The following is a 24,850-nucleotide window of genomic DNA, read 5'->3' on the forward strand; positions in this document are numbered from 1 at the left end:
AACTTTGATGAACATGATCCACGTAGCTAATGAACTGCTGCCTCCATAGCAGAGGCGGATAGGAAGCGTACAGTAAATGAGGGAGCAATGTGTTTGGCTTCTCTTAGACAACATCTGATATCACTTACAATGTAAATTCATTAATGACAGGTAATAATCCCACTTTGGCCAGTGTAGCAATAAAATGGAGAGAAATAAATCATTCAAAAGACGATCCTCAGCAGCTTGACTCAGTGTTATCTTCTCACACTAACTTACTTCTGTTCTGCCACCAGGCCACATGCACACCATGATATTCAGGACCTTTTGTTAGTGGTGGAAATTAAATCCTAAATTAACAGTATCATCATGGAAAAATATTCACTTAATTTCTCTGTGAAAGGCAACAAAGAGGACAATGAATAGGACATAGAGCTTTGGAAACATAAAATTTTACTTTATTCATTTTCATGAAGCATCAGTGACAATGTGTACAGGTTCAAGAGTTTTTTCCCCAGCACTCAGGGCTGTAATAACCGTAATCGTACCCAAAAATAAATAAAACCCCTCTTCAGAAATAAATACTCCACAAATGATGCTGCTTCAGTACACCATATATCTCTTGAATATCTGGACAAAAGAAAGACTGAAATCAAACTATGTACACAAAACCTACAGTAATAAAGCACAAAGGCAGAGTTTTCCTTGTCAGTGAAGGCACGTCATCCAATCATTCAAAACAACAACTGTGTTTTCTCAGTAAAAATTCAACAAAGCATCCTTATGGCAATTCTACACCATAAACCACGCTTTCCATTGTAGCGATAACACTTAACAAAACCTGACTGCCAGATATGGAACCAGACAAACCGCTTGCTGCTTACTATTCCACAGAAGTCATTGAGGATGCCTGCCCTCCTGCATTCCTCTTTCACCATCATCTGGCATTAGTACTCAAAGTACCTCTTTCTTCAACATCAAATAGTATAGACAAATTATGCAAATGTCTCTTTAGCAACTTGGGACATATTATTCCTAAGTTCCAGCAAGTGAAAAGAGAGTAAAAATTTGATTTGAACAAAAGCGTGCTTGCTGTTGGGGATCCAGCAGAGGAGCAGCAGCAAATTCACTAAGTGCTCAGTACAAAGCCGTACTAACAACAGCAGCATCCATACCATAGCATCAATCATTTGATGGATGATTTTAAACTACCTCATATTACCATAATGCATACATTCTTAACCTGGATGGCTACAGTGAAAAATCAAAGCCTTAACCATGGCAATGTTAGTGTCCTGCTCCTCAGCTGAGGTTCAAACATCCACTTCACACTGAATTTGCACAGCTCACAAAAGACACTGTAACTTGAAGGTATGAAGCTTCAACAGTTTTGTCTCTATCTGAGCATCTGTTACGAATAGCTCACCTGCTGACCATGTGACCCCAGACCAGACTCTAGATTGGCCAATTTAGCAACAGGCAGCATACATGCAGTAATGCATCTTTCTAAACATAATTCTACAAGCTAAAAAAAATAGCTCTGTTGCTGGGGGGGTTCCAAAAATAACCTGAACTATTTCATGAAATGACTGTTTTGTGAAGGGGGAAAAAGACCAATCACAATATTACAAAGATAAAATTCTGGGAATTAGAATTAGCTCCAACCTTCAGAGAGTTGTAGATTAAGTGCATACAACAATAAAATAAAAAATCTGAATGCATCAAAATGCGTGACACAACAGGTGACATGATGGGTACAATGACAGGAAACAGGGTGAAGTAATGTTCAAAACGAGATACGTTGCAGAATGAAACTGGACAATGTTCATTACCAACAACATAGAAGTAAATCTAATCGAGCCACCAGGGCTGACAGCAATGTTCTCTAACTTCATTACTGTAAAACAAGGAAATGAACATACCAAACAAACTATTGTAACATATGCCACACACTTTCCCGTAAATGTACCCAGAAATTTAATACTTTGTTATTCCTGGAGTGATTCCAACCACAATTAAATATAATTGGGATCAGGTGATATGTCAGCCCTGCCATTGTGTCAGCCCTGTGGAGGTGGCAGGGCGGGGCAGGCTGGAGGGAGGAGGGGGGGGGGGTAGCAGCACCAGGCTTGGCATAACCAGCTGACCATCTGTGTCACACTTCTTCATTCACGGTCCAAGTCCAGCTTAAGCAGTGTGTCCTGGAGGTGGAGAGCACATGGCTTAGTCAACACATACAATAAGCTTTTAAACTTGACGGCGACTGCTCAAGAGTTGTTTAAGGGCAAGTGAGGAAGCTTTCTAGCAAGACAAACAAGTCATTCGCTCTGAATGAACAAGGCACTCTTGGAACCAATCAGACACAAGATGCATCACCCCCCCCAGGCCAACCATAAGCTAACACAGAATTTCTTGTCTGATCAACTATTGCATCTTCGGGTTAGTACTATGCACACGGAAAGCACATTAAATTATTCCCAGGAGAAGGTGCAGCTTTCTGGTGGAACTGGAAGTCAACATGGTGATGTTTATCTGACTCTGCAGGTAGAGACGAGCCACCGGTTCCCCTGACACGCACCCTCTTTATTTAGTGATGTAGAGGGACAGCAGTGGGACTCATTATCTATCTTTATTAAGAAATTTAATCCATCCTATTTAGCCAGCTGCAGATGGGAGTCAGCTTTCTAATTAAGTCTAAATTATTTTTTATTTATTTATTTTTGAAAAATGCAATGTCATGTGCTTTGTAATATGATTCACCTTTTTACAAAAACACTGACACACTTTAAAAAAATGAAAACTGTGATGGCTGGTCATGTGACCGATATGTATCATTTTGCTGAACAAACCTGAGGCAGCAGTGGGCGTAAGTCACAGGAAAGTTATTTCAGTGTGCCGTCGTATGTTTTTTGTTTTGGTAGCTAAGTGTAATTTTGGGAACTGCGAATAACTCTCTCACAAAGGGTGCAGACTGAACAGGAGGAAGTGTGAACATGAAAAAGTGGGCAGAGTGATAACACTTTTAAAAAGGACCATACCACTAATACAAACCATTTTGAAAATCATGAGGGCATACTAAAGATTTCACAAAATATAATCAAAATCCCACCATTTTCACATTTTGAATTTTAGGTTGAAACAGCCACATTACAAAGTTCTACTTTTAGGAAAACTAACGTGGAGGATTTTATTACAGTGATGGAATACTGGTGAGAATAAAGTTCAACGTCTCTAGAAGTTCATTTTCATATCATAGTGGAATGAATGGAAACCAGTGAATGGACAAAAGTGAGGAAAAAATAATATCGGACTTCTAAAATACGACTGCTTGCTTCGAGAAAAGATTTGCAGAAACGTGACGTTTATACATTTTGTAGATATTGCACTAAACATGCACAATCACTGGCATGCTCCAGCTCTTTGGAAAGCTTTTGTGCTCAAACACCAAACAGAAGAGAGGTGCTCTGGTCCTTTAACAATAACATCTGATTATTGGGCACAGAAACTTTGATATTTTTATGTCAAGGTTTGGGGTGATCTACCTGGAGCCAAAGGGGCAGAGTTAGACACTTCACTCGATAAAACAGGTATGAAATGTTTACTAAAAACTTGTTAATTTGCTCTGCTCACTGCTGTCTGCTGGAGTTGAGCGTCTGCATATTCAGGCTCAAATAAATACAAACTGCAAATGTTCTGTTCCAACTTCAAAATCACGTTGGTATTCTGCCGCGGTGTCTGACTGGTGTCTGACAGAGGGGGCTGATTCTACACATGAGCAAAATTAACACCAAACAGTGTGTTTAATTACACATACAAAGCTTCGTTTTTAGTGATCCACTGATCTTTTTAACAGCTGGCCCATTGCACACTATTGAGGAGGAGAATTACAGATTGTTGGTGGTCTAGAAATAAGTGTTTGATTACACTTTGATTAAACCGACTACTATGAAAAAATGAATTAAATGTGGGAAAATTAGGCTAAATTTAAGCGGAACTGCCCTTTAAAGCAACACCCACAACACCTGTTCCATGGCTGGGGAAAGTGTGAACCATTAGGCCTTTAGAAGCAGAGTCTTTGTAGGCGCTCAGGGGAAGGCAGTGTTGCATTATCACAATCACACAGTGTGTCTATCTGTGTGTTTTTCTTACCTTGACAGGACACGTCTGAGGAGCCATGGCTGGCCCCTGGATGAGCGGGTCCTGGGACTCTTTGAGGAAGAAGCTCTGCAGGGTGTGGGTCCTGGAGGGCCTGAACACATCTCTCCACCACCACAGAGCCATGCCCAGCAGCAGCACACTGAGGAACACTGGGACACACACAGTGTACACATAAACTATAGACTAAAGGTAGAAGTAGTAGGATTATCCTAAAAAACAATGTATAGACTCATACAAAAACAATCCCTCTCTATCATCACTTCTGAGCCTCTAGTCGTGCGTCCCAACATGCAGGCTCACTTGTGGCTCCTAGAGTCTCCAAAAGTACACTTGGAGGCAGAGCCATCAGCACCTTGAGATAACTTCTGTAATTATTTGACGCTATACAAATAAAAGTGAATTGAATTGAATTTTTGGCTGTGTATTAGAATGTGGATTCCTGGCCTGACCACTCAGGACCCATCGGGACCCAATGGGTTGGCCTGGGTTCGGACAAAAAGAATTACATTTGGGTTTGGATCAGGTTCAGTCACGTCGGCGTTATTTTAGTGAAAAATGATGGACCTACTGTCTGTTCTGGGCAGTTTCCTGTGTAGTGCTGGGCGGTACGTGACACGTAGGCTGTTTCAGATGGTAAATGTAACCTTGCGAAACAAACAAGGTCAGCCCAGTCTGTACTCTAGCGTGTGAGCCCTTGGCCTCTGCCTGGATTTTCTTGTTTTGCGGAGCTTGGGACTCTTGCGGGTACCAGTTTTGAATGTTGTGTTTACAAATCACAACCACTCCTCCTCATGCTGCTTTTAACAGCTACATTTTTGTATCAACAAGCAAACAACCTGACCTACATGTTAAAAATATTCAGCTACTTAAAAATTGCCTGTGTCTGATATGTCAAGTGATGGGTCTTTGACTTAGCCTTTCGGAGACTTTCTGAGGTACTACTGACTTAAGACCAGTTTAAAAATCAACTCAGCACCCCTAGAATCCCCCTAAACTACATTTTTTTTAGTTACAGCACTTCCCCAAGTCCTGCCAACTCTGCATCCCCAAAAACTATCCCCATGACTATTTTCTTCCTTAGCACTTACTGTTTTGCAACAGTACACTTATGGCACTTGGTATGGGCCTATTAATAGATTCAAAGTGGGCACAACATCATAAAAAGACAAACCTGTCACTAAAACTGACTGTCACTGTCACCTGTCACTAAAACTGTTTCATCCTGTAGGTAACACGAGGGGCACGTGAAGCTTACCAATGAGAGATAGGATTCCAGCAAAAGTCGGGTCAGATAAAGTCACTCCAGGAACTGTGCGCGATATAGAAGGAAGCTCTGGAATGGAGAACAAGGTGGTCATACAATGCCTATCCACCAACACCCGTTCATTATTCTGTCTCTCTGCTCTAGCTTCTAATTCAGGCCTGGTGTTGGAACCTTTATCCCAAACAGGAGGTACGGAAAACAAAAGTACTAATGTGAGCAAATCTAATCAGACAAAAAGAAACTAATGAAACATCTAAAGAGGTGTTCAACAAGTCAAACAACCTCCACTCATCATTACTCACCACCGGCACTGGTCTGTCCTGTTTCTGTGGACGTACAGGTAAACCGCGGTGTCTCAGATCCAAAGATAAGGATGCATTCATGCTGGCACACCTTCCCGCTACCTCCACATACAGCCGGCCCTGTGGACCAGCAGAACATGTTGTCAGCGCTGCGAGTGAGAAGTCTTCATGCAGCAATACGGCTAGGTTGCTAAAGGAAGCTCACAGGTGCACATCGGGAGCTTTTGTTGCAAAACAGAGTAGGGGTCAGAAATTCTGGTCCAGGGTATATGCAGGAATCTTAAAGTTAATTTTAATACCTTTTTAAGACTTTTTCAAGACCTGCTCAATATTTTTTAATACCTTACCGCCACTTCAAGCTGTAACCATTTACATCAGTGATATTTTTAACTTAACAGTTTTAGTTTGTGATAAAGACTATAGACCGCTATGATACAACAGAGCGTACTTTGTGCTTCTGAATTTCCACCCACCCGCTTGCTCTGGCGCTCTCAGAGACAATTTACGAACGCACCCACAATAGCTTAGTTTTTTATGTACCTGTTCATCTTTGTTTTTTAATAAAAATGAATAAATTCACACACTTTTACGATGTTTTTGGGACTCAAACTCTTGGACAGCTAATTCAGAAAAAAATACTTTCAAAATTTAAGACTTTATAAAGTCGTGATAAGACTTTTTAATACTTTTTAAGGGTCTTAATTTTCCCAAAACTGATTTATCACCTTTTAATACTTTTCAAGACCCCGCGGATACCCTGTGGTCTTAAAGGGGGGATTGGAGATAAAGGTCAGCAGTAGATGCCACATAGAAGTGGTGACCATCATCTGAATGCTGGGAACCTGAAGACTGATCTGAGATGCAGCTCAGCTCTGTGTGTCAAGGTGTTGTAGTCATAAATCTGAAATAAATATTAGGTTTTGGTTAGGCACCTATTTGTGTATTTATTTATTTATTTAGAGTGTATAAGGGTTGGAGCATCATGATGGGAGCATATGATAGCCATTCTCATGTTGAGTCATGTCTCATAGGTTGTCGCAGCAGTTTGTGAGTTAATACCGCTGACATCATTATGTTGTAATATGGTGGTATACAGTGCATTTTCTGTTGATCAGTCATACCATTTGGTTGAAGAACGGGGTGAACAGGCACCAGGCCACCCGGAGAGGCGATGTCACTCAGCAGGACTTGGAAGTGGCTGCCGTTGTGCTTGTCGGCACGGCAGATTGAGTGGGTGACTTCTTCACTCCAGTATACAAAACCCTGGTGCAGAACACAGGGGGTGGGGGCAGGACTGTCACTTTACTGCACGCACAATCACTTCACACGTTTAACAAGGAGTTTGCGTAATAGCAAAATGTCTTTCAGTTTCAAAATTAGCGACTGTCTTTTCTTCCGGGTACCGGCCTCAACGACCTGAAATTCTTCAAACTCCCACACACAATCGAAACATTCATATGAAATTGCATCAAGTTATAAGCATGACTTTTTAATTCTACAGGAAAGAAGAAGAACCAGTCCAGAACCAGACTCTCTCTCTCTCTTCTTCCTCTCCTTCGGCGTCCTTAATGAAAATCTAAAACAGGCAAATGCATACATAAATAAAAATGCATGTCCTTATTCCTCTAACCAGTGTCAACCTTTGTCTTTTAGGTGCCCTGAGCAAAATCAAACTCCGCTTCTCAGGCATTTCACGTGCTGTCTTTTTAATTTTGCTGATAGCTGAAAGCGCACCGAAAGAGAAGCAAAAACACGGTACAGACGCATAGAAAAGCCGCATGCCAAATATCAGTTTTACCACTGCCACTGCAATAGCTATTAATTTGAATCTTTTTTCTTTTTCATTTGTTGTTTTTAGAACACATTACAAATTTTGCCACTAACAGTTAAAGCCTAGTTATCAAAGTTAAGTGAAGTCACCTTCTCCAAATCCACATAGACTGTCTTGACGACTTTTTCAAGAGCTTTTTTTTTAAGTCTACTTTTTTTTTTTTTTAGCATAGCAGAGATCAAGGATCATCACTGAAAACACACATGTGCCAGCTGTGTGTGTGTACTCTGTGTGGCCTCAGTTGCCTCAGCAGCACTGCTCTCCAAGTTCAATCATTCCATTCATTCATACATGCAGTATTTATTCTAACTGTATATATTATTTATCACATTAGTTTGTAGTGCAATAAATGCTCCCTTTTAGAGCAAGTCACTGTATGTTTTATACATCTGACAGGTGAGGTCATCACTCCTTGTCTCAACCCGAGTGAGTTCTGATCCTAACAAAGTCTCTTGGCCAAAACTTCCCTAAGTGCTGTACAAATATATAACAGTACTACTAATAAAATCCCTCTTTTGTTGCCTGTATTTTGTCTGCTAGTGTTTCCTTTGCATTATGACGTTATTATTGCTTTGTAATTTGGTCACTGGGCCGGCAGCTACTGCACACCAGTCTGGCCAGAGGTGGGCTCTCCTCTCTCTGTGGGGCTTCTGGTTCGTCTGTGGCTTTCTTGGGAAGTTTTTTTCTGGCCTGCTTTGAGGATTAAGTCAGGGGGTGTTGATCTCTTTTGTTGGTTGTAAACGCGTGGGCCCATAAGCCCTTTGAGACTGTAAACAATGACTCGGGGCTCTAAATAAACCCGAACTTGAGACAGCTGGTACCTCAAATACAGCCAGTCCAAAGGGCCGGTCCAGATAGCCGTTGGACTCCACCACTGTTTTCCTGTGACGGCCCTCCAAACTAACTCTGGAGATAGTCCGCATCCCCTGGTCAGCCCAGTACAGTAGCCGACGAGGCACATCTACAAAAAAAAAAAAAAAGATGAAAGCAATCCAATGAACTAGAGACTGCTGCTCTTATTTTGAAATTGTTCCATCTTCATTGTAGTGCTCTTGGGCCGGCTTTAGAGTGGCAGAGGGTGAAATTCTCGAGGAAGAAAACAGACATTCTTGTAACTCTCACAGAATCTGTGGAACGTTTCCGTCTCCACTTCTCTGATCCATCCAGCTACAGCATCTTATGAACTCTGAAAAATGACTGCATTATGAATGTATACTTAGCATAGGACTAGGACTAGCACAGGACACAGACAATTCAGACAGACCTCTTTATCAGCATCTACAGCTTTTTGGGTATGACAGGAATTTTATCATTATTTACATTTTACCTTTATGCAAAACATTATCATACAGGCAATAAATAAAAATAAAAGGCACAAGCTACCAGGAGGTGCAGGTTTATTGTAGTCATGGTCTGTTGGTATAACAACACTGAGGCAATTTCAAACCTAATAACCCTACCCAGAGAGATGGCAGTGGGCCTGCGTATTGAGGTTGTGACCAGTGCCATCCTGTCCTGGCCGTCCAAGCCTGCCCTCTCGATCTTTGGGGAGCTGCCACTCTCTGCCCAGAAGAGAAGTCTGGGAAAACAGCAGCAACAATTAGAAAAAAAAAAAAAAAAAAAAAAGAGTCTGAGCCCTGCAGCAGCCAGTGTGTCCATCACCAACCAAACGTCCTGCTGAAGGGAATTCAGCAAGACGCTCAGCCCAGCCGTACTTGTTCTTGTCACCTGAATTTGTGATGGCTACACATGAGTGTCTGATCCTACCTACCCCTGCAGGGGATCCACAGCCACCGCAGTGGGCTTGTCCAGTCCTCTGATGAGGGGCCACTGTGCCAAGCCGCTCAGCCGGCCCATGTTGACGGAGCCGCTCTCCTCATCAGTCCAGTAGAGAAGATGGTGGATCCAGTCCACTGCCAGGCCTGACACTGAGCCTTGACCTTTCAGCACCAACACAGGCTCCTGGGGCTTCCCATCCAAAGAGACCCTGGAAAACATCCAGGTGTGAGCCTTTCATCCCAAGTCCTGTCCCACCCGATCCATCCAGTTCAACAAGACCCTCTCCATGCAACTGCTCCAGATCATTCCTCACAGACAGCGCTATATCAAAGGGTTACATTAGATTAATTACAAGTTTCTAATATGACTGCAAGAAGCAACTAAGGGCTCCATCCAAGAAGAGCTTGAAAAAGAAACAAGACACACACTGAATACATGTTGACACTGAGAGCATGAGACTATCAAGTATGAGTCACAAAGCAAGGCTGGAAAGAATGTCAACTGACTGGACACCTGACGGGAGCAGATTTCACATGGATACTAGACTTATTGTTCCTGGGCCGTTTAGGATTTTAAAAAAGAGTAAACTGGGATTTGATAAGACAAAACAATACATTCCTCCCATTTTTAATTCATAGTTTTAGTGCCATAACCTGCACTTGATCCAAAACTAGGAATGACAGTGTTGAGTGCCACTGCCATGACGTGTATATGATTGTATTTATCTGTTTTTACTTTACTTCTCACTTCTTCTTACTTATCATTTTTATGTCTTCTAAAATTGTGTTTCTATTCATTTTCTCCTGCTTATATTTTGTAAAGCACTAGGAACTACATATTTTCATCTGAAAAGTGCTATATAAATAAAGTTTGACCAACTGATTGACTGAATCATTCTCCTTCACACATCTTCCCATCTTAAATCGCTCTCACTTCTGCATCAGGGCTTCTTACAAATTTGACATAATTATGCATTTGGTTATGCTGTTTTCCTCCTTTGCGGGTATTTTTTTCTTTCAGTATTTAGTCATGTTTTTTTCCCTCTACTTAAAACTGATTGTCTTTAAATTCAATGAAGAGGGTCAAATTACTTGAGAAGGGGTAATCACACCTAAACCCTGCTCAGCACCTTCTATGGCAGTGGGCGGAGGCCACAACACACTCCCTAATCTTACCTCTATTTTTAACTCCTTTCTGCCCTGTAAAGCACTTTGTGATTCTTTTCCTGGCAAAACGTGTATTCAAGGAGCAAGCATAAATATGCTGAAACAAGGCAGAATAAGGCAGATCAGCCCACTAGGATCGAGAAAATGACACTTGATTCACAAAAGTTCTGGAAAAAAGCTGATGAGCGTCGGAAACAAATGGGATTATCTCAAAAAAAATAAGATTTGAACACTGGAGAGGAGACTACAGTGCTGTTGAAAGGGAAAAAGGGATGAAATGTGTCATACGACTTTAATCTCAGAATTTTTTTTCTCTCAGAAATTCGTAATTTGTTTCTTGGAAATTTACTACTTTAATCTCAGAATTTCCACGTTTTTCTCATAAATTTATGAATTCAGTGATTTTTTTTCTTGAAAATGTACAACTTTAATCTTGGAACAGCCAGCCCTGTCCCTGCCTGCCTCCTTCATAATGAAATGTTTTCCCTTACGTTTGCTACGGAGGTTCCTCAAGAAAACCACAACGGAAGCTGCTGTCAGCACTTTTCTTTTCATAAAATTGCCAGTCAATAACAAGTTAGGGGGTATAACCTTGTTATGTTTGCACTGTGTTTTAACTTAATGTCACTTCTTCTGTTCCTCAAAGACATCCAAAAAGAAATGCATGCAAACTCACAAACACACACACACACACACCAGAGATTTGCACGCCATTGACAGCAAATTACCCGGACAAATTTTGATGAAGTGAAACGAAATCGACACGACAAGGCGACAATAGGCGATTCAAACAGACGAAACAAAATACGAAAGCCTCTTTGTGTGGTGGAAATATAATATCACCAGAAACAAGCGGCTCAGCCCTCCTTCCTCTACATGTTGGCGTATGTGAGTGTGTGTGTGTGTGTGTGTGTGTGGTATTTGCATTATTTTGTGGCAATTTTTATTTTTAAAAATTTAGTATTGCTGGCCCCGCCCTCATCCCCCATATTTTGACCCACCATATTCTAAATAAAATTCAGTTATATTGACCAGCTTTTCAGACTGATATCCAAAGTTGATAAAGCATGCTGCGTTTTAGGTTAATATTCTTTAAAAAAAAAAGAAAAGAAAAGAAAAGAAAAGAAAAGAAAAAAACAGCAAATTTAAGATTCTGAATGCCTGGTTCTGGTTGATTTTTGATGAGGGCCAGTTGTGGCAAAACAACTGTGGCCAATTCTAACTGGCTTGTTTTTTATAAGCTCCCTCTGGATTTCCTCTCTTTTTTTTAAACCATTCAAATAAGATGAATAATCTGAACTGGGCAAAATTGTATGCCAAAAGTAAACTAGCCAGCATCATGAATGAAGAGACTCCAGTTTAGATTCTACCTGGTTTGCCTCTCTGGCTCTTTTGAATAAAACATCGCCTAATGGACCTCAGGGGACTGACTAGCCAGTATTTTTGTAAGCACTGAGCGAGCAGCGTGCAAACTGCACAGTGAACCTTTAGCAGGAGCAAGCGAGTGTCCATTTGGTTGGTCTGGGTCTGGTAGAACTCTTCTTTTACCTATATATGGAGCCTTGTCCTTGGCCAGCCCAGTACAGTGTGCGGTTGGCAGCCCAGGCGGCCACAGGCCCTGGTCCTGGTAAACGTGTGGCAAGTTCCCTGTACTCAGTGCCGGTGATGCTGATCCACCGCACGCCTTCAGCGCTGCTGAAAACCAGCTGGGCCACAGCTCCTGGGAACACACACCAATAACCAGGATGTGACTGGGTCCTGTGTCTAGGACAGACCTCCCATGAGGAAACGTCTTTGTGATTAATAGTTATGAGAGTGTCAAGCACCAGCTTGCAAGCTGGCGACAGGGCACTGTGTGACCAAACACCACTTTGACAAATCCTAGCTTTCAAACATTTATTGGGAAGCATCTGTACAGTGGAAAACGGATGATATGGACAGGAGCTGGCATGATTTTATAGGTTGTTGGGGTTTTTTTTTTACAACCTGGCCAAACAAATTTTAAAGGTTCTTACTGCTATGCAAAAAGTGAAAGAATAGCCAGCACTCATAAAATATGAATTGGATATGCCTTCATACAGAAGTCTCAAAGCATGTTTCAGTGGCAACGCCCTCGTCAACATCTGCTGTGCGGCTCACACAGGTCCACTGTGACTCCTGAAGAACATAGACAACTCAGAATTTGAGAATGCTGGCTACTCCTCATTTTTGCTTTTTTTTTTTTTTTCTTATTAAGACATCCTGCCTATGCCTGAAAGATGTAGGCTCAAATTCAAGTCTGACTATTAATCATAATAATTACAATTATAATTATTAATAGTGCCTGACCAATATATCGGTAAGCTGATATTATCATTTGCCTATCGCTGATATATCAGTATCATATCAGTATTAATGTATATTTTAACTGATATGGGCTATTTTTGTTTTTATTACAGAACATAATACAGAAAATGATGCTTTGGGCAATTAAGAGATGAATATTTGATGCTTTTCCTTAACTAATTCATACACACACACACACACACGTATATGTATATATATATGCACATATACACACGCACGTACACACACACACACACACACACACACACACACACACACAGATAGACAGACATAGCTATATATACAAATATGTATATATACAAAGTGTTATTCAAACCTAAACACTGGTGGTTGTTAGCAGGACTGTGTGTTGCTCACCTTTGGCCTTGCACTCCCTGGAGGTCGGGCTCATCTGGTAGCCCTCGTGGCAGCTGCAGGTCAGCCTGCCGCTGTGGTGCACACAGAGCTGATCACACACGTCACTCTCAAGGCATGTGTCGATTTCTGGAGGAGAAATAAACTTGGTGACGGGACAGAATGCACTCATGGATGCTCTTAGGACACACCCGTTTCCTTATTGATGGATAATGTCATTTCAGTCATTCCTTCCTCTGTGAACCTGCTATTGTGTATCAAACCAAACTCAGTGCTGACAGTGGACATCATTCATTGGTAATCAGCTCCCCACGTACTGTATATATTATGGATAACTTGCACCATGGGACCTTATGAATCATACTTAGTGGGTACTGGTGAAAATGATGCTTGTGCGCAGTATTTTTTTGGTTTTCTAGACTGGTACTTTTAGTTTACTCCTGGAATTCACCTGCATCATGGGTAATCAGGTGGCAATCAGACAGCGCCTGACCTCATAAATACGGGTGTAAAAGAACCCAAGACACAGTGAGGACGGATTGTGATTGGATTGGCCAAACCTCCTCCTGAGGTGGTTCAAGGACACGCTGTGACCACAATGACACACAAAAAACCACATACACATGTTTACCTAGAGTGTGACATGATGAGGTGGAGATGGAATGTCAGGTGAGAGGCAGAATCTTCCAGGAAAACATTGTTCAGATGCACTGATAAGTTTTAGTTTTTAGTGCATCTGGTCCCTGAAGTGGAAATGCACTTCGGCCTTCAATCCACATCCAGGGTTTCCCATTAATTAACTGTGGCAGACTGGAACAATTTCATTTCTACAAATATATAATGCCATTATTGTTTATTATTTAGTTATCAATTTATGGTTTGTTTGACAGAGACCGATACATAGACAGACTGAAAACAGCTTTCCAATCCAAGTATCCCAGTGCTTGCAGTGGAAGCTAATTTAACCTTTAAAAAATATGGTGAAAGTGACTATATAATGTATTTGTTCATAATAAATACGTGCTTTTAAAAAAAAAAAAAAAAAAAAAGCCTTTTGTGAATACCTGAGTAAGGCTTAAGCCCTTCCTATTCACAATTTAAACCTTTTTCAATGATCACCAAACACCTCTTTCATGCAAATCTGGGACTGGATAACAGTTATGTATTGAAATGTAATTGTTATCATGATTTCAGTTATTACATTTCTGAAAACTGAAATGTTCAATCATCCTATTAATGTAATAAGAACCATTAATGTAATACACAGTGCACATGTTGCATCCATTTACATCAATGGTTTATAACGTTGGTGGAAGCTATGACCCCTGCTGCCCCCCCATTGCCCTCATCTATGCACATTGTATACATCGATGCACACTGGTTTTATTGTTTTTTTTGCACATTGGTTTTTTTTTTTTTGCACATTGGTACTTAGATCTTTAGATCTCCAGGGTCATCTTTTATTCTTTATTTATTATTTACTTATTCTTTATTTTTGATTTACTTAATCTTGTACTCTGTGGATACTGCTGAAAACTGTGAATTTCCTTCGGGATGAATAAAGTATCTATCTATCTATCTATCTATGACATTCACAGTTGTAACACTCCTCCCTGCTGCCACACACACACAAACACACACACCTGTCTCTGTTTGAGGTCTGCGAGGTCCATGTGTTAATTATTAAATTGACCAGGAAGAATCTCTCAGGTTACGTTAGCCATGCTCTGTCAGAGAGCAATCCCATCACAAAGGCTGACATGTTTCCCTGGTAACCAGCAGGCAGTTAGTTCCCACTGGATACAGAGCTGCTGCTCATACTACAAGGAAGGACATTCATCCATAAGCCCCCACCCCACCCTGGCCAAAGGGTGCGATGTGTGTGGTGTACTGCGATCAGATGGCAGTGGGATCTCACTGCTGACACACAGGACGAACACTGATACCACGTGGAAATGTTTGCTCTTACCCATGTTTAGTGACAATGTGGATACGAGACACAAGTTAACACCAGCTGCAAGGGGGGGTCTTTGGGTTATGGAAGAGGTCCAGTGTGGACGGCGTCAGGCTGCCACTCACCCTCACATTGAGAGTCCATGACCAGCCTCATGTTGCTGGGGCAGTCGCACAGGAACCCCAGTGGCTGGTCCACACACAGGTGGGAGCAGCCTCCGTTGTTCACCAGACACTCGTTCTGCTCTGCAACGGCAAACAATACACCGTCACTGGGGTTAAACTGCAAATATCCGGGACGTTTATCAGATTGACAAATGTGAAGATGCTTTGTTAGAGCACAGAGTGGTGTTTACTCTAAGAGACGCTGAGGTTATTGGAAAGCTTGCCGTGCTCATCAAAACAGCATGGTGTGCCAACTGGCCAGCCCTGTACTATTTGCCTAAATAACTAAATGTCACTGACAAGCATCATGAAAGTAGAGACTGAAAGCTGTTAGGATGCAAATTTGACAGTAACACAGGTGATAAGGCCAAAAATGATATTTTGCATCTTGCTTCCTTCCTCTTGCTTCCATTTCTCTTGTTACAATCTATGGAAAAAAAAAAAGAAGCGGAGAGGATCTTTATGACCACAACAGAACAAACACAATAAAGTCAGTCACCCTTATCAAACATCAGTCATAGGGCACTTTAAAAGCCCTAAAAGGGTTAGTAAAATTAAATGGATCTCTGACATGTGTGCTTTAGAGTATTAAAAATGTTCTTGAAGCAGATGTAAGCCCTTCCTTCCCTTTGTCATGCATGTATTCATACACTCAGCGCCCACTTTAGTAGCTAATTCTTCATTACTGCAAACAGCTTTCTCCAGCAGACAGCAAGCCATAAAGAAATGAAACATGCAATCGGGAGCTTAGGTGACTGTTTCACTAAACACTACATGGAAAAAATGGCCATGCCAGATTTACCCGCGTCCATAATTAGCCTCATTTTGGAGCAAGATTTTGACCCCTTCGTGTCAACCTACCATGGTGTGCTTGGTGCCAACAGTTTTCTTTGGTCGTCTAGTTTCACATGATTTGATGATGACACCAACATCTTTACCTTAAATGGATTCAGTAATAAAAATGAATTCGAAAAAAAAAAAAACTATTTGTTTTACCACTCCAAAGGGTCTTTTATTCCTAGAGTTTATTAATGCATTTAGGGTTGTTTACATACTGCATGTGTTGGTTTGGGCCACTCATCATGTAGACACTGGAATCCAGTGGATGTGTTCTCTGAAACCTTTGTGACATGTGAAGGGACTTGAGCTATTTTTGCTGATTCATAGCACAAAACGACCATAACACAGGCTGTTTAAAATAACAATTAACAACAACAATTACAACGGGACTAATAGCTTTAATGATTAACAAAGGTGTATAAATTTAATCATTATGAACAACATAACCCAACATTCAATGTATTTATCCTTTAATAATAAAAACTACACAGTTGCAACAACAAGGACGTGGATGCTAGGGGCTTTCTGTGAAGCTGCAGTGCAGAACACAGTGCTACTCTACCGCCCTCTGCTGGCCTATCAGCAAAACTTCAGCAAGGCACATCATATCCATGCCCCATAGTGAGAGTAAATAATGAGCACATACTTCAATTTTTGATGAAAAGTATTATTCTGGTTTGAATTGGGAATACATGTGGTTCAGTATTTATGACATACTTTGTCACTGTGTGTGAGGGAGGCAATAAGGTGTGGATGATGATTCAGCTGGCTCAGTTTTAGATACATAACTTCACTTATAGTTCACCTACTCTACGCAGCAGCGGCTGTTTGACAAAATTTTTTTTAGCCATTGGGAAATTGCACAAATACTTTTAGGGTCAAAAGCTCTTGAAGGTAAAGTGACTGACCACACCTGGTCAATAAAGAAAACTCTGGGATACATTACCGCCTTTATAAATGATTTTTTTTTTTTTTTAAATAAAAACAACATACATGAGCAATACATAAACAACTTGTAGGGTTGGGCAAAAAAATAAATTCATTTAAGTATCGCATTTTTTTTAATCATTTGTTTTTATTACTGGATCAATTTAAAGTAAAGATGGTAACATATGGAAGTAGACAACCTAAGGAATCTATTGGTATCAAGCACGCCATGCTAGATGCTAAATATCTCTCAAAAGCTCAGTTAAACTTTGGTGAGGGTAAAATTGGAACGGCCATTTCCAGCAGGGTCCTTTGACCTCTGACCTCCAGCTCTCTGAATGAAAATGGGTTCTCTGGGCAGCCACGGCTCTCCCCTTTGCAGACATGCCCACCTCATGCTAATGCCATGCAGTTTGGGCCATAAACCCTGCAGTCCCCATGTGTTCTTGTGGCCTGTTGTAAAATGGTGTGTTTGTGCTGACTGGGGCCTAAACAGTCTTGGAGCTGCATCAACTGGCTTTGACTGGAAAGCTGAGACTCTTGTGGATTCAATGAGCCACATTTGATTAATGTGTGATGATGTTAGCCCCCATAGCAGCCAGTTCACTGGAGTCAGACCATTTTTTCAAACTTGACATCACTGTCTAAAATGACCTATAGTGACCTCTAGGAGAATCACAGCCTCACGAAACTTCACAACCACAAACGCCCTGGTAGCTCACCTGGCAGAGCACGTACCACTTATCATGACTGAGTCTTTACCACAGCATCCTGGGGTCAAATCTGAGCCCAGGCCCTTTGCTGCATGTCATCCCCTCTCTCCCCCCTCCCTTTCCTGTCTCCCTCTACTGTCACTATCAAATTAAGCAGAACTGCCACAAAAATCATATTAAAAAAAAAGAAAAACCTTTAGCAACCACATAGCAACAAGGAGTGGGAATTCAGAGTAATTTAGTAGTTAATTACTTTTGTTAGATAAAAAAAGAGCACTCATTTTCAAACACAATGGAACCAATATGTGTGTTTAATTTAAACTTTCACTTCATAGAAGCTATAAAAGCTGTGTTTGCCGTGTTTTGGATGGCAACAAAAATACTACTTGGCTGGTTAACAATTAAACAACAGCCTACAAGCAAAAATGAACTTGTCACTGCTGTGGAGAAAATGCACTCTGCCAGCACAGAGGTAGCAGGAGCTATATTGCATCCCTCTAATGAAGAGAGGCCAGCTCAACTTACTGGAGGAAGGCTACAGCGCCACCCAGTGGATTCAATTGGAACTGTCAAGTGAGGGTTTAGTGGGTCTGTATCCACCTACCAACACCCTAACAACTACCTTGAATACCCTAGCAACCACATATTAACACCCTAATATTAGCTTGCAAACAATAGTCACCATGACCAATCATCTGCTTTTTCTTCAGGAAATTCAACTTTCCACTTATCACATTGTAATTTCAGTGTTTTTTTTTTTTAATTTATCATACAGCTCTAGCATATCACTGGACCCTCCCCACTGAAACTCACCACAGTTGTCCTCATCGCTGCCGTCAGAGCAGTCGGGCGAGTGGTCACACCTCCAGGTTTGGGGAACGCAGTGTCCATCGCCACACTGGAACTCAGACACGGTGCATGCGGGGGGAGTCCGGGGCTGGGCCATTTGACACAGATCTCCACCCTCGTCCCGCCCATCCGGGCAGTCCGTCCGCCCATCGCACAGCTTGCTCATGGGCAAGCAGGCAGCGGACGGCCCGCAGGAGAATGAGCCGGCGCTGCAGTTCTGACAGGAGAGCTCATCACTGCCGTCGCCGCAGTCGTCTTTGCCGTCACAGCGGAACCGCAGAGATATGCACCGTCTGGTGTGGCAGGAAAATTCATCCTTCTTACACCACAGGACACCTGGGAAGACACAGTTATAACCAGGGTCACACAAACAGTCAAATCAGGTTCATTTGTTTGGCCTCTAATCCCCGATAGTCTTACGATGGGTTTCATAACACACATTATGAAAACAATACATGAAAATGACACCTCTCAATGTCAGAGCATAGCCTGAGAACAAGGAAAAAGTGGTGACCTGAATTATGTAAAGTTAATCATAACACTGGAGGGGAACATCTGGATCTGCTAATGTAAGAGTTTACTTATCAAGAAAAAGACCTTCACATTCTCCCAGGAACCTTTCCAAAACTTTCATTTTTTTCTTTCTGTAACTTTTCTTCTCTTTTTACTTTTCATAACTTTTCTTTGAAGGATGTTACATTTTTATGATGACATATTAGTGCCATTGTTGGGGTAAAACAAATTAAGGAGCTGGTAGATGGGGGAAAATATTCTGAGAAAACACTCAGAATTTCTAAGATCTAAAATTAATTTAAGTATTTCTGAGAAAGTTGTTACTTTGTTATGCAACAGTGCATAATGCATATATTCGAAGAGGAAGACAAACGAAAACCAACCCAAGAAATCTATTTCCATCTCTGTGGCTGCTGCTGCTCCTCTGGTGTGGAGTGATACAGGAAGTGAGGAGGTTATTAATTATTAATTTGAGCAAAACCATCATCTATGTGTATTTGGTAGTCATATGTGCATTTTAGTTTCTCAAAGTGGCTCTTGTGAAGTGATGTTAAACCTTCTTTGAGTGGATTAAGGTGGTCATTTTTCAGAATGTTAGCTGGGGGGAAGTTCTCCTCAATGGCAGGAGGCTAACAGTTAGCATTTGGAGCATCCAGCCAGCATCCAGCACTCAGTAACAATGAGAGGCAGATAGCACCACCACTGTCCTACAGAATAGTAAAGGGGGAAGAGAAATAATATCACATTTTTCAAAGTGGGTGAAGTATCCCTTTAAGTCATCAAAAGGCTACACTAGCTGAAGCCTAGTTATAATGCTGCAGAGGTGACTGGTGAACCTAGCACTTCTGAGAGGAGGGCATTTTGCTTATTCACCAACTTTTTTAACTTTTATTTGCAGAGTGCAAATGCTCTTTTCCAGCATCACCCCGCTTCACATTCATACTGTTCCTCACTCTCACACCTGGAAGCTGCCCAGCACAAACACAGTCTTCTACTGCTTTGCTAAAGTCCTCTGCTGCGGAGAGAGGAGAAAGTGTGTCTTGTTCATTTTCCTGGACAGAATTCAAAGCGGCCACCTTCACTTCTCAAGCTGCACAAAATCCCTCTGGAATTCAGTACCAGAGTCCCTGCTGACCTACATTAGATTGTGGGAGAAAAATCTCAAACGGCATTGTCCAGCACACACGCAGAAATGAACCATCACACCAGGAGCCCGTGAACTCTTTAACACAGTTATACGTAAGATAAGGCGTTACTGCAAAAGTTCTTATACAGTTTTCCCTCGCTATAACGCGGTTCACCTTTCGCGGCCCTGCAGTTTCGCGGATTTTTTTGTGTGCAATTTTGCATAGTTTTTTTTTTTTTTTTTTTCAGCGTTATACTGGTCTTATTTTTCTACGAAGGTTTGAAGAGTGTTTAAACAAGAGAGAAAAGTGAGAAAATGTTAATGCCTGTCTGAGAAAAGTGTATAAAGTGTGTAGTGAGGGGTTTTACAGCCTTAAAACATCTAGAATAATTGTAAAAAATAAAGCTGACTACTTCGCGGATTTCGCCTATTGCAGGTTATTTTTAGAACGTAACTCCCGTGATAAACGAGGGACCACTGTATATGCTTTTTTGATAAATCAAGGGGTGGCTTTGATAAAGGTTATTAGAAAAATTATGACTCAGGATGTTCTGTTTTTGCATTGTTGGCTATTTCCAATGTATGCAATTTCATTCTCACAAATCTGTTCATTTGTCAAAAAATATTATTGTACATTCATATTTTATCATATTTTTAGTTATTCTGATATTGTTTTGTGATGCATGTTTGTAAGGCAGGACAACTTTCAAAACACATAATAAAACCATTATAATTATCATCATCAGTAATAAGAAATTATCATGTTGTGTATGGTTTATCATGTCTGAGGACTCCAGTGCACCATATTCTTCTGAAAAATCCTACATTACAAACTGCTCAATAAATAGATGCTCCAAATGTGGCTGTAAATGATGGTGGCGGAGGGAGAGGCTGGGCCCTCGGCTCATACCGCAGCTTTCATTTGACTCGTCGGTGCCGTCCAGACAGTCCAGGGCACCATCGCAGAGCGAGCTCCTGGCTACGCAGCCGCCATCCTCACATGTAAACCCCCTGCATGCCGGAGCCACTGAAACCACATCAAAAACTTAGTTAGAGCAGTTTCAGCTTTGTTTTAAAAAATGTAAAAAACAGAGCACTTTCAAATGCTGCACATCACACTTAGTCCACGGCTAATTCAATATTACTTTAATAATTCAATAGACTTGATTCAACTTTTTTTTTAAACACAGGCAGTGCCATTAGGATGCAGAATGTGTTTATCAACTAGCAAAGAAAGCTACATAGAGACAAACACTGAAGGCAACACAGCAATGTACGATAAGAAAATAAAGAGTTAAAATGCACTACAGCGAACGAGGTAAGAGTTCAACAGTGCACCAACTGGAACAAGGCACAGATCTGTCTCAATCTCCCTTGTAACCAGGCTGTGCTGCTTAAGACAGATGTAACAGCTGTGACAACTGCAGGCAAAAGGGCATAGAGATAATATCTGTCCACTGATGCTGTAAACGGGAAACTTTAGACTTTAGCCCTATTGTGTTAGTGACACTGTCTTCAAAATGACACAAACAATACTGAAGGATATCGAGAAACTCTCCACCAATCATCTGCGATCAGGACGGTCCCCAACCAGTAGGGGGCTTCCAATTCAAGTCATGATCTGGACCAGGGGTGTCCAATCCTGTGCCATGGAGGGCCAAGAGGCTGCAGGTTTTCATTCCAACCAAAACCTCCACCAGGTGATTTCACTGATTAGTTCCTCCTTTCTGATACAAGGTGAGGTGATCAGTGAAGGCACCTGGTGGAGGTCTTATAGTTCGTTATAGCTATAACTAAAACTGACCTGAAAACTGAAATTAGGTCTGAAAGATACATTTTCGTTAACTGAAAGAAAAAGGAAAACTATACTTTAGACATAAACCAAACTAAACTAACTGAAATAATATTGTGTACTTATAAAACCAACCAAAATAAAATAAAAATCTACAGAAAATGTCTTTGTTTTTATGCTTTGTCAGTTTGGTCAACTGTGCTCACACACCCAGCATGAGGAGGTGTTGGTGCTGATGTTTGCTGAGACTGCGATGTCCACATGACTGCACAAAGAGTTGAGTTTGGATCTGAATACCATTTCCAACTAACACCCCCCATGTTAGAATTAAAAAAAATAAAAAAATAAATAAACCAAAACTAATACTAATGCACTAATAAAAACTCAACCAAAACTAAGCATTTGCAAACAATACAAACTAAACTCAAACAAGCAAACCCACTCTGGAAACAAACTGAGAGTGAAAAAAATAATAATAATAATAATAATGAAAAAAAATAATGAAAAATGCACAAGTGTAATACCTCTGAATCACACCCACAGCTGCTTTTCTTTGGTCTGAACCACAGTGAAGAGCTGACATAGTCTCACTGGTGTATGATTTGTACACACATTTCACATGAATTCACAAGTTACTCATTTACTGGACAGAGTTTTAGTGAATCATCTGCTCCTGACAGCTTAGAAATCAGAGCACATGCTCCTGTGTGCTGAGGGGGTATATCATCTCAATTTGACTGTCAGGGTATTTGGTGCCACCAGAGTTGGACAAACTACAGGAAAGAACGGAGCAAATACTAAGTGAAGATTTGTTTTAAAGCATCAGAGAGGTGATTCTTCCATGGATTTGCTTCCCTACCCTTCCCTTCCCGACGTTTTAGGCGTCAAAGGTTAAGAGTTTGATTGCAATGAAAAGCAAGAGGAAAAGATGGATGGTGGCCATACTGTAGGCTACTCACAACACTGGAGCTCATCTGATCCATCCTCACAGTCTCTCTGGCCGTCACACACCCTGAGATTTGAGATACACTGACCGCCGGCGCACTGGAACTGCAGCTCGTCGCTGCAGGCCGGCAGAGAGTGGCCTGAAGTACCTGATCCAAAGGAAAACCCACATGTTTGTGTCAGGGTAGGTGTCTATTTTTTTTGTCAGTTTAATATTACCTTAAAGGCAAACTGCAGTGTCATAGGGCAGGGCACACCACTTTGTTTGCTGATGTAAAGGATGCATTTGACGATTCATAGTCTGAGCTCTGATAACTGATGGCACTGATGCAGCACTTTTAAATGTCCCTTGGATTCCAATGCTTTGATATCACATGTCCATAAAAACATTAAAAATGAGCAAAATGCCCTTGTATTTGGGGTTACAGTGGGGTAGAAGAGCAGTGCTAGCCCCATGAGGCAAGATTATTGAAAATTAATAAGCATTCCTCATGTTTTACCAAATCATAACATAGTGGCACACCCTCCCCCTTTGAAATTACAGTCTAGCTCTAGCTGTAAAATCAAAGAAGCATTTGTTTGGCATCTAACACAAACTGCACAGTGATGACATCATGCTCAGAGGAGGCAAATGCAAGAGTTTACTAAAGCCCTGTGGCCCTCAGAGCGGTGAGGTTTACGTCACACTGCACTTCTGAAAGCTGTATTTCACACATTAAAAAAATATGAAAAGGTAGCACATTCCAAATTTCAATTTTCAGTTTTTTGGGGGATGGGTTACCTTTTCATGCAACTAACTTGTTTGTCTGCACTAGCAATCATTTTAAAATGTAAAACCAGTGTGAAATCATTCACCAATAAAAAGAAAGAAGCATTTTTATGTGGAATACATCATTTGCGGGTTTTTCCACAATAATACTCAGTGGCCACTTTATTCAAATACAATCCAGTCCAACTGTTCTGCCCTAAAGTTGACTCTCCCGCTGCCTATAAAGCTCAGGTCTTCTTGTTGTCAGACATAGAGGTGTTCATTCACGTTTATGTTTGGCACTGAGCTCATAGTTAGTGCTGCTGTTGGACTGGACTGCATTTTACTGACAGCTGTTTCCACTATTCTGTCCCCCTTTCAAAATAAGAATAGGGAGGACAAAAAAAATGGAAACACCTCTCAATATAATGTAGTCCAGTACAAGACCTCTGCAAACTACAACCTCAATAATAAACACAGAATTAAATGTACACATTCTCCACAATGTCAACACAAATGAACACTATTTGTTAAAAGGTAGAATTAACGGCAGAGCTGTTGCATTGAAGTGCATTAGACTGTACGGGTGGAGCTAAATAAAGTGGACGCTGAGTGGTGATGACTTTTCTGTTGTTATGAGTTGTTCCCCTTGTGATAGACTGAGCCATTTCAGTTCAACAAAGCATATTCGGCCTGAGGGACCAGAGCGGTCCCAGCTTCCCCCGGTGTGCCGGGCACACTTCATTCAAACCGGCCTGACAGCCGCGGCGCTCCAGCTGCGCCCCGCACCGACAAGCTGCACGCGCGCTTCACCATGAAATATCACCAACATGTCCACAGCTGGGACTAACACATGCACGTGCAGTATGGCGCTCGTCTTACCCCAATTATAATGACATATCAACACGGGAAGCAGGAGGAAAAAGTCGCCAAGGTGTCCCATGCTCGATGCCCTCCACGGATGTATGGCGTGCGGCGCGAAAATATGACGCAATGGTTGTTTCTGTCGGCTCAGGCCGCGGCGATGCGCTCTGAGGTGTGTGTGTGTGTGTGTGTGTGTGTGTGTGTGTGTGTGTGTGTGTGTGTGAGAGAGAGTTTAT

At 41.4% G+C, this 24,850-nt stretch overlaps 1 protein-coding gene across 1 annotated transcript; it reads right to left on the reverse strand.

Annotated features, from left to right (window-relative positions):
• Nucleotides 1-409: 409 nt before the first annotated feature.
• LOC115357657 (low-density lipoprotein receptor-related protein 8-like) lies at nucleotides 410-24,790 on the reverse strand. The gene is made up of 15 exons (XM_030049252.1): nucleotides 24,633-24,790; nucleotides 23,017-23,151; nucleotides 21,176-21,292; nucleotides 18,591-18,962; nucleotides 15,259-15,378; nucleotides 13,183-13,308; nucleotides 12,028-12,199; nucleotides 9,306-9,521; nucleotides 8,995-9,113; nucleotides 8,356-8,495; nucleotides 6,825-6,966; nucleotides 5,704-5,823; nucleotides 5,393-5,470; nucleotides 4,129-4,286; nucleotides 410-2,180 (listed from the first exon to the last, which is right to left on the reverse strand). Exons 1-15 carry the CDS (start codon nucleotides 24,691-24,693, stop codon nucleotides 2,145-2,147), a joined length of 2,112 nt encoding a protein of 703 aa, XP_029905112.1. The 5' UTR covers nucleotides 24,694-24,790; the 3' UTR covers nucleotides 410-2,144.
• Nucleotides 24,791-24,850: the final 60 nt, after the last annotated feature.

The sequence above is a fragment of the Myripristis murdjan genome, chromosome 4 (assembly GCF_902150065.1).
Source record: "Myripristis murdjan chromosome 4, fMyrMur1.1, whole genome shotgun sequence".
Taxonomy (NCBI): Eukaryota; Metazoa; Chordata; class Actinopteri; order Holocentriformes; family Holocentridae; genus Myripristis; species Myripristis murdjan.

Excerpts from the sequence above, each read along its gene's own strand:
- LOC115357657 (XM_030049252.1), bottom strand. The coding sequence starts at position 24,693 with ATGGGACACCTTGGCGACTTTTTCCTCCTGCTTCCCGTGTTGATATGT. Across the intron at positions 18,963-21,175 it reads CGAGTCAAATGAAAGCTGCG|GTGTCCTGTGGTGTAAGAAG; the intron begins GTATGAGCCGAG and ends GTGTCTTCCCAG. Across the intron at positions 6,967-8,355 it reads TTGGACTGGCTGTATTTGAG|GGTTTTGTATACTGGAGTGA; the intron begins GTACCAGCTGTC and ends GTTCTGCACCAG.